General features: G+C 30.1%; 1 protein-coding gene across 3 annotated transcripts; it reads left to right on the top strand.

Annotated features, from left to right (window-relative positions):
- Nucleotides 1-308: 308 nt before the first annotated feature.
- Nucleotides 309-5733, top strand: LOC109802476 (AT-hook motif nuclear-localized protein 7). Of its 3 annotated transcripts, XM_020363862.3 has the most exons (7): nucleotides 309-413; nucleotides 557-687; nucleotides 1851-2256; nucleotides 3048-3103; nucleotides 3912-4043; nucleotides 4623-4784; nucleotides 5108-5733. In XM_020363862.3, exons 3-7 carry the CDS (start codon nucleotides 1899-1901, stop codon nucleotides 5405-5407), a joined length of 1008 nt encoding a protein of 335 aa, XP_020219451.1. In that variant the 5' UTR covers nucleotides 309-413; nucleotides 557-687; nucleotides 1851-1898; the 3' UTR covers nucleotides 5408-5733. The 3 variants fall into 3 exon arrangements, with proteins under 3 accessions (XP_020219451.1, XP_020219452.1, XP_020219453.1); XM_020363863.2 differs by lacking the exon at nucleotides 557-687 and having other exon boundaries at nucleotides 324-413; XM_020363864.3 differs by lacking the exons at nucleotides 309-413; nucleotides 557-687 and adding an exon at nucleotides 1163-1344.
- Nucleotides 5734-10358: the final 4625 nt, after the last annotated feature.

Genomic DNA, 10358 nt, shown 5'->3' with positions numbered 1-10358 from the left:
TAAATAATAATGCTATTAATGTATGCTATTTAAATTTAACGTATTCATGGGGTTTAGCAATTTATTTAAAATAAGGTTTTAAATATTTACCTACTTTATTGCCCTTGATTTGTTTTTATTTTTTTATTATTTTTATTTGATTTGTGATAACGAGGGTTTTAAGAAATTGATTAAAAGATAATAAATAAATAGATTGTTTAAAATTATGATAAAAGTACATTAAAATATTAAATATTTTATTGATATTTTTAACTTTGTAACTAATATACAACATTTCTATAATAATAATAATAACAATTATTATTATTTTAATGTTGCTGTTGCAGTATTTATTTTGAGCTTTACCAAATTTTTCCATTAAAAATTTTCAACTTTCAATTCAAGGTGCTTTGGAAAACTCAACCAGCCAACAGGTTTTTTTCAACTCTCGAAATTTCTATGTTGTTTTAAATTTCTGGAGCAAACGATTTTTAACTTTTTCTACTCTTTGGTTTTTCTTTTTTCTGTATTCCTTCTTTTTTATTTTTTCCTTTTAATTTTCACTTTCTGGGTTGAGTGTTCTGGAGGGAGCTGAAAAGAAATCTTAATAGAAGATTACAGCTTCAGAAGAGTGTTGCTGAAGTGTGTGGAATCTTTGTGACATGTCATGATCTTTGCATTCTGAACACTATTCAGAGTTTCACGTTGGTATGTAAAAAATAAGAGTTTTTCTCATTATTTTTTAAGAATTTTTTCCCTTTTATGTATTTTTCCCTGTTGAGTTTCAGCTGTCTGTCTTTTAAAAGTTTAGGTAAATGCTGGGTATGAAGCAGATTTATGCAAAAAGTGGAGTTTATTTATTTATTTTTTATTACTCTTTTTGAAAAGCCTTTGAAATTTTTGGATGTTTTTTTGGTTTGTTTAGAATCCAGGGCCAAGAAATATTTGAAGTTAATGATTGGTTTTTAACCATAAATTTTTTTATGATGCGTAGTTTGAGTTTGTTTGTTAGTTTTAAACATGTTTTCGAAGTTTTCTTACCCAAGTTTGCTTAAATATTGTAAAAACATTGCAAAATATTTACTATTTTTTCTTTTCCTTTTAATGGCTAATATATTTGTCGTCCTTTTTTGTTACAAATCTAATTTCTGGTTTCAGTACAAGAAAGTTGAAAACTTGTAACTGCGCCAGTACCCATTTTTCAGATATGAAACAGAAAAGGAAAAAATATTAGAAAATAACTGCATTTTTTTTCCTAGTGATTTTCCACCCAAACCCTAGAGCGCTGTGAATTTTGCAATTTAATACAAAGTTAAAGTTATAAGTGGATCTGCTAATTCAAGCTAAACAGCATGAAAATCCAAAGTATATGTCTTTGTTTTCTTTCTTCCTAGTTGGTGGGAATCCTTTGATGGGTTTTCACTTTGGTTTCTTAACATGTTCAAATTTTTGGTTTTGCTTAGATACTCAAATTTTTGAAATGGCATGTGGAATCTGTTTGGATACTATCTAGAAGTGTTTTTGAGAGTTTTTTTTTTTTGTTGGAAAAATCTCTTTATTTTTAGTAGAGAAACTCTAAAAAGCTTTTCAAAAACTTGTATCCAAATAGACTGTTTGATGAGCCATTTTGGTTTCTAAGTACAATGATTATTGATTTCTGGTTAAGATGCTCGAATTTTTGTAATGGCATGTGGAGCCCTTATGAATACAAGTTAGAAATTCTTTTGAGATTTTTCTTACTAGGTGAAACTCTTTATTTTCAGTAAAGAATCTCTAAAAGAACTCTTTAAAAGCTTTTATCGAAACAGACTGGAAATCTAATGCGCCATTTTGCTTTCTAAGTACATTGTTTGTTGATTTCTGGCTTGCAGATGTTGGCTTAATTGTGTGCACATAGGAGGGGATAGTTTGGTATATGCATGGAAGGAAGAGAAGGGATGAGTTCTGGGGTTACAGTGATAGGGGCAGAAGCTCCATCAGCCTATCAGATGGCACCAAGGAGTGAGGTTCCAAGCCAGGGTGGTCCTGTTCCCCCTGAAGCAGCAACTGGAACTATGGGTGTCTCCCCAGTGAGTGTGGGATTGGATGGAACAGCAGTTAAGAAGAAAAGGGGTAGACCAAGGAAATATGGGCCTGATGGGTCTGTCACTATGGCATTGTCTCCCATGCCAATCTCATCTTCAGCTCCATTTTCTAATGACTTCTCATCTGGGAAGCGGGGGAAGCCGCGGGGGATGGAGTACAAGCTGCAGAAGAAATTTGGAGTGGATCATTTTGGTAATGGAATTTGATGATTTTTATGCTAATTTGCATTGCTAGCAGATAGCTTAATTATGTGTCACTAACATGTTTTATTGTAAAATTACTTTTTGTTGTTAATGTTAAGTCTTAACATTTTGTTGAGTTTAGTTGTATCTTTCTGTTTTTGATTGTGAAATTACTTTTTATGCTTCTTAAAGTTTGTTTCTTGTCAAATTTTTAAACTTCTATGCTTGAATGCATTAAATAGCCCTCCTTTTTTTATTTGCAAATATTTAAAAGAAGTCATTCTTTTTGTGCTGTAGAATTTTTTTGAAGTAAGGTAAAACGATTTAGTTTTCTAACTTTGATGATGGTTCTATGCTTAGAAATCACAATTGTTGTTTGTTGCAATACTAAGGTTTTGGAGGTCTCCACAAACACATAAACTGCATTTGCATGCAATTTGTTTTTGCAATTTGAGGGTTTTGGAAGTTTCTGCTACTGCCACTGCAATGGCAAACTAAAACCTTCAATGCATTGTTTATTCTCTAAATATATTTTATATTAGTCGAATTTAATGTGTCTGATAAAGTACTCAACATAGGAAAATATCAACATGCTAATTGGATTTGGTTTGTGTTTAAATTTGCTTACACTGCTAGAAGATAATTCATAATTTATATTTATATCCAGTGACAAATATATGATTGGTTTTTGTAGATATTTTTATATTACTACATTTTGTTATTATATGACTACTATTAATAGAAATGATTAATTACTTTTCAACTAATTTCTGTTCATATCTATTATTGTTACTTCTGCAGGTGACTCTATTGGTACAAACTTTATGCCTCATATCATTACCGTCAATGCTGGTGAGGTATGCTTGAGGGAGGGGGAAAACATTTATTTTAACTTATTTTGGTACATGAGTTTGCTTTTAATTTATCTCTCAAAACTATCCTGTAGTATATATGGGTGTATAAATTTCTGTCATCTGTCATGTGTAATTGGTTAAGTCATAAAGTGTATATCAACTATGTGGAGAGGTTTACTTTGTTCAGTTTGTGTTTGGCAGGAAGTCTGTTTTTCTTCACAAAAAAAAATGCTAATTTCTTTGTTTGTTAAATGGATATACAGTATGTAACTAGGACTGAAATAGAAGACCTTTATAGATGCAAACTGACTGCTGTTCATTATAATTTGTTGTATCTTTTAACCCCTTTACATTTTCTTTTTCGTTTTTTGGGTTGGTGTATTGTGATATAAAAACATTGTTTTTTTAATAATGATCAAACATGCTGTTCTAGTTCCATCCATGTTTGGGTTTACCCCTTTTCTTTTGTCCTTGTTATTAACTTCTGTTTCATGTATGTACACCGACTGTTTTCTTCTAGATCTGTGTATAGTTTGATGAACAAACAATAATTGTACATGATTCTATCAATATAGGAGTTTCACCTATGAAGTCACTGCAAATTTAGCTATAGTTATTAAATTTCAAAACAAATTGATTGAGTAAAAGAGAGAAAGCTTCAAGTGTTTGCATGCTATTCTCCATTCTACAAGAAAAAATATTTATTTTGATGCTCTCCCTAGCATGTTTTATATATATTGTAATGCTAATTCTTCTAGCAGAAGAGACAATTTAATACAGTTATTTTTGCTCTACACTGTTGTTGTTTCAGGACATTACTATGAAGGTTATATCTTTTTCCCAACAAGGACCCCGTGCTATATGCATCCTATCTGCTAATGGTGTAATATCAAATGTTACACTTCGTCAGCCTGATTCTTCTGGGGGAACTTTGACATATGAGGTGCTGCAGTAAATCATCTCATTAGTACATATTTATTTTTTAATTTTCAAACCTTCCTTTTTGGCAATTACATTTTCGATATGTTGACGCTTCCGTCTTAATTTGTTTTTGGAAAACATGAATTAAGTAGGCATTATATGCACTATTTGGCACTCCTCTTTTTATGTTAAAATAGTTGCCCCAGGCGGGACTTTTGAATGCTTGACCAGACATACAAGGGAAACTAGATTTTGAGTCTAGCAGAAAATACACTAAATTTAGGCATGAAAAATGATAAACAGAGGCTTTTGGTGAAACCTTTGGTTGTTATGAAAATAATAATCAGATAGGAGGCTTAGGACGTCAAAATCAGGATAGAATTGCAAGGATAGAGGTTCATCGTTACACGGTTAGTTTGGCTGAGGATGTCAGAAACAAAATTGTGGTTCTAGAATTATGTTTTTGGTGGTATGTTATGGCAATTTGTAATAATGTATACATTCATCGTTCATTTGGGAAGTGTAGTTTTTCATTTGATTACTGGTACGAGGTTCATCATTTGTGCTATAAGATCTTATGTTTCACTTTTTTTTTTTCTAGGGCCGGTTCGAGATACTTTCATTGTCCGGATCATTCATGCCTACTGACAACCAAGGAACAAGAAGCAGGTCCGGTGGGATGAGTGTGTCATTGTCAAGCCCAGATGGTCGTGTCGTAGGTGGTGGAGTTGCTGGACTCCTTGTAGCTGCCGGTCCTGTGCAGGTAAACATTCCTCTCTCAATGATTCATGTGATCATGTGCATGGCTTGGGTGGTGGTAAGGACTATGAGGTTGGATCCAAAGTAGTCTTCAACATATCCCATATTTTCTGTGATGTTGAAAACTTTGCCAAATAACATTCCTCAAATACATCCTCAGGCAATTGAGGGTTGACAAATGAAAGAGGCCAACTTGCACGCCTTGATAAAAGGCACAGCACAAGGGAATTACCATAGTGTAGCATCTGGTGCAACATACTTTGAACTAGTTAGACATAACATTTTGTTCCTCAAATGAAGGATCATTTAGATACTTTATGTTATCAGGTGGTGGTGGGAAGCTTTTTGCCAAGCAACCATCAAGATCAGAAACCAAAGAAACCAAAGTCCGATTATCCACCAACTACTGTTACACCTGCCATTGCAGTGTCTTCTGCACCACCCCCTACTAATGGCGAAAAAGAGGATGTCATGGGTGGACACCTGCTGCACAACTCAGGAACAACCGTCAACTCAAACCTCACTCCCCCCTCGTCCTTTCGCCGAGATAACTGGGTTAACATGCACTCAATGACCGACTCGATGAAGTCGGCCACTGATATTAACATATCTCTACCTGATAGTTAAGTTGACGAACAACCTGCAGTGGCGGATCCTCTAGTGTTGCTGACAACATTCATGACTGAGCTATTTGTTTAATGTTTCCAGTGTTGTTATCTTTCACGTAGTTTCCACTTGTTTCAAACCTATTATCTGTTGTCTATGACCATAGGATGAAGTAGTTGACTAGTGTAAGTTGCAGCTAGGTTTCTATATTTTTCTTTGCCAACTAGAGTATCTGATTCCTTGGTTGATTAGGTAGATGCTGCAATGTGCAGTGTTGTTATGAGTAGGCTAATTCGGATGTAATGAAAATTTGTTTGCCTAATGCTGAATTTGGAGCTTTTATGTCTCATCCTAGCCCCTTGTTATTATGTCACTAGTATAGACTAGATATTTTCATCATATCTTATACTTGCTTTAATGAGTTTAAACTTTAAAACTTGCATTTGAAAATTCTAGATTTGGAAAGAATGCACAAATGTAGCTAGATTTTGAAAATTTTAGATTTGGAAAGAATGCACATGTGTAGATAATTAGTAAAAATGTTGGTATTTTCTTTATTTTATTTTAATCTAATGTAACGTTTGTTAATCAAAAGATTTTTTGTTGATTTTTGCAATTTGTGTGAAGTATTTTACGGTTTTCTTTATTTATGAAGATAGCAGGGAGCATGAAATTGTATATTCAATGAATAAGTTTTGTTTAGTGATCTTTTTCGATTCAAGCAAGATTGTATTTTTTGGAAGGTTACTCTTGGTTTCATAAAAAAATTATATAGGAAATTGGAAGACAACAATGAGTACAACTTCCAAGATTCAACCAACCTCTTTGGTTTAGATAATACCAATGTGATCCTGGCCCCAATAAAAAAATGTGGACTTTTAGCTCATTTGACCTGTTTGAGCACATTATTAAATTAGTTTCTTAATTTATCTAAAAAAGAAGTCTTTGAAAATGATAACTATCAGACATTTCGGTTCCTTAATGTTAAGAGCTCACAATTTGATCTCAAACTTCTGCAACTATCATTTATTTTGATCTTTGACTTTGGTGCAAGTCTATTAATTTGTCTTTTGACTTTATTTTACATTAGTCAATTTGATTTCTAGGATAAAAGACCGATTCTGTATTGTTAGGAATCCAATTGATCTTTATTAATGTTAACTAAGATATTAATCACTAGTATCATTAATACTTGATCTTTATATTTTTATTTATTAAAGTACTGGTTCTTGAGAACTAAATACCAAATAAAATAAACATATAAGGATCGATATTCTAAAGATTACAATTTTTGGATTGAACTTCATGCATAAGATCAAAAGCTTTATTTGAATCCCATTTAAAAGGTAGTCGGAAGAAGCCTTGTGATTCTAGTGTGGAGGGGCTTCTCAACTTTACTTTATTTGAAACCAAATTAAATGTGCTTGTTTGAGTTAATTTATTTTATATTTTAAATAGTTTAAATCTAAATTATAGTAAGGAATTTAAATAAACTATTTTTTAAAGAAAAAAGACAAAGGAATATTCCACAAAATTAAAATAAACCTAATCCGAAATCATTCTCAACGTAGTGACTTTCCGTTATGTCGTAAAATAATTGTTCTAACGGAAGTTCTTCAGATTTCTTGTGAAAGCATTGTTAGAATTCCTTATTTTATTACTTGAAATATAAAAGAAATAAATTTGTTTGGTGTTTATATTTAAAAAAAAAATTGCGTTTGGATAAATGTTAACCATGAATTACTAAAGTAGAAAGCGACACCTTTATATAAAGGGTAACAAGAGAACGTGTCTTTCTAATACATATTTCGATACATGATACTTAAATATGTAAAAAGTAAAAATAAAAGCATTAACGTTCGAATAGAAGTGCTGCATCGTGCCTTAAAAGCATTGAAGAAAAGATAACTTTGGTTAAAAATTTAAAATACTTGTTATAGGTCTCCGAAATAAGTAATAATAGGACTATAGGATAGAGGTTGCTTTTATCTCACATTTAAGTTAACCTAGTTATTGAAGTTAACTTATCAAGAAAAAAAAGGAAAGAGAGAAAGAGTAAGGTGTACTCTTTCATTAGAATAAATGTTACATACGTCAAACACTTTGATTGTTACCTACTCCCTATGAAGAAATTTGTGCCCTAATAATGACCAAATTGCATTATTGTCGTGATTTAATTTCCACTTTTCATGTTTCAACTATAATCAATGTGTTCTGTGAAAAAAAATTAACTACAATCAATCTATGATTTTAATTCTTTAATAATTACTTGAATCAATTTTTCTTTGTTTTTTAGTTATTATAATTAAATTCTACTAATTTATTACTAAAGTAAAAATTTTCAATCGTGTTTTCCTTTCTAAAACTCTTGAACTCTATTTTCATAGTCTATACCATTATAAATTGAACTAATTAAATTATTTTAAATTATCTTTCACTCAATGCATCAAAATAACATATTTCACCTTAAATCAAAAAGCCCAAATTTTTCATTTTCAAAATCATAACCTCAAAATTTATAAAACAATTCAAAATTTAAAATAATTGTTTTGACAGGCAAAAGAAATTTTTTAAACTTTTTAAAATCATTTTTCATCTAAAGTTCATCTTGAACTTCAAATTATTATTTTTTTTTAAAAAGAAATTTATAAAACAAGATGTAACAACTCGACAGATCCTACACTTACTATAGTTCAATCTCACTGTAATGGGAAGAAAAAAAAAAAGAATAAGCATTCAATTGTCTTATGATTAACATACACATTGATACATGTATAAGATAGAGAATAAAAAAAATTGTACACATATACAATCTACGTAAACAATATACAAGAGTATATAAATATTCATACTCGTTGGTCAAACGACTATACAAGACCTAACTACAATTAGAGTAGCTTAACAAAATGAGTCACCACTAACATGACTCATCATCAAGACATCTAAGCAAATCTTGCTAACCCTAACTTGCTTGCATATCAAGTATAATTATTCTAGTTCCAATCACAAGAAAAACATAGGGTAAACTTGTAAAAAAAAATTAACATAAAGATTGAAACTAAACAACTTGCAAAATCAAAACGTACATTCATTTAAGAAAGCAATGCATTCAGCAACACATACAACTTATAGCTCATATCATCATAACAATCTTATCACAACAACTTTATCATAACAACTTATAGCACAACACCACCTCATCATAAAACAATTTTAAACAGCTAATGCGTCATCACGCATATCAACTATGAAAATCTCATAACAAAAGTGAACAATTTAAGTGACTAGATCTTGTTGAACCACAACGTGTGACCTATTTGATGTAAGAAAATCACAAGTATACGGTTGTTATCAAATAATAAATTATCGTATCCGCATAGACTACATGTTTGACCTAATAATTATTAATATTTAGTTAAATTTAAACTAATAGATAAGAATATTTTAAAAATCAAATAGAGAATGATTAAGAATAATTGTGAATGAAATAGAAATTTTAATTGATAAAGAAATTTATAGGAATTAGGAGTTGCTCAATGAGTTCCTTTATGCTCAAATGATTTTATCAAGATATTTAATTGTTCCTTTTGAAAATAAATTAACCTAATGTATCCTTAGCACTCTCTCAAGATATGAAGGTGTGTTTAATAGAATTAACTCTTACTCTTGTGGTAGTTACATTCAATTAAATCCATTATGACCTGTGTTAATTTAGTTGATTCTCGAAGGATTAAACCTATTCTCGTGGTTTAAAACCTAGGTCTATTTTTTTAGGTTCTAATAATTAAGTTCACTTCTCAGTACTTCCCTGAACATCAAAGATTATGAAAAGTGATGGCTAATTGATTAACATATATAATTTGTAAAGAAATAAAATCAAAGATAGAGCAAGAATTAAATAACTGAATAATTCATATTAACATAAATGTTATCAAGGCTAAGCCCCTATCCTAGAAAAAGAGAGAATACTCACACATATTCATAGTAGTTCTCCCAAAAAGAAAAGAAAAATAACATAAAAAGAAACGAACCTAAGAATTAGAGGTATACCAACATGGATTACTCCTCTTCAATATATCTATCAAGCATGAAATCAAAAAGTACCTTTTCTAGCTCCAATAATCTAATTTATAACCTAGAAAAGCCTAAAAGATTGACTCAAAACAAAGTCTTAATGATAAGATAAAACAAGATAATCTAAAAGATAATGCTTGACAACAAGATCGTGCCATGGGTGTGACTAGTGGGCTAGATTTTGATTTTTGAACATATAGGCCGAGTCTGTTTTATAAAATTAAAGTTCAAGTCTGACTTATTATCTATCATAGACTTTTTTTATAAGCCTAACCTAGATTTTTTAAAGTTTGACTTGATTTATTAATCTATTTAAAAGTCTATTTTACATTAATAATGTTAAATAGATTAATAAAATTAATTTTTTAAGAACCAACAAATTTATTTTTAAATGTCATTGCAAACTATTTTTTAATTTATGTGATAAAATATAGTTTACTCAATATAATTAAAACTTAAATTTTGAAATATATACAATGTTACAAAGAGAGAAAAAGTGAATCATTTTCTATTAAAAGGGAAATGCATGTGTAATCATGTATATTGACGTACATTCATGCTGTAACCCTAATCTATAATGAAAAAGAATAATTGTATAAAAAATATTTAAATATTTCCTATATCTAATTTGGTATATTCTAAATAACCTAATCATATTTTAACAAACTAAAATAATTATGATAAGAATTTACAAACTAAAAGAATATTTATTGTACATGAGGTGATCTCAAAGGTATCAATTATATATACAATGTCACAAAGAAATGATAAATCATATTATTTTTTGTTAAAGGGATAGCTCAATTACATCTATGTACACTGACGTACACTCATACATATGTTATAATGAAAGAATGTAATCTTTTAAAAAAAATTCTTAAATATTTTAATTATCTCA

The sequence above is a fragment of the Cajanus cajan genome, chromosome 4 (genome assembly GCF_000230855.2).
Source record: "Cajanus cajan strain Asha chromosome 4, NIPB_CcT2T_4, whole genome shotgun sequence".
Lineage (NCBI taxonomy): Eukaryota > Viridiplantae > Streptophyta > Magnoliopsida > Fabales > Fabaceae > Cajanus > Cajanus cajan.
The sequence above is the reverse complement of the archived record's forward strand: the minus strand, read 5'-3'. Positions and strand labels throughout refer to the sequence as shown.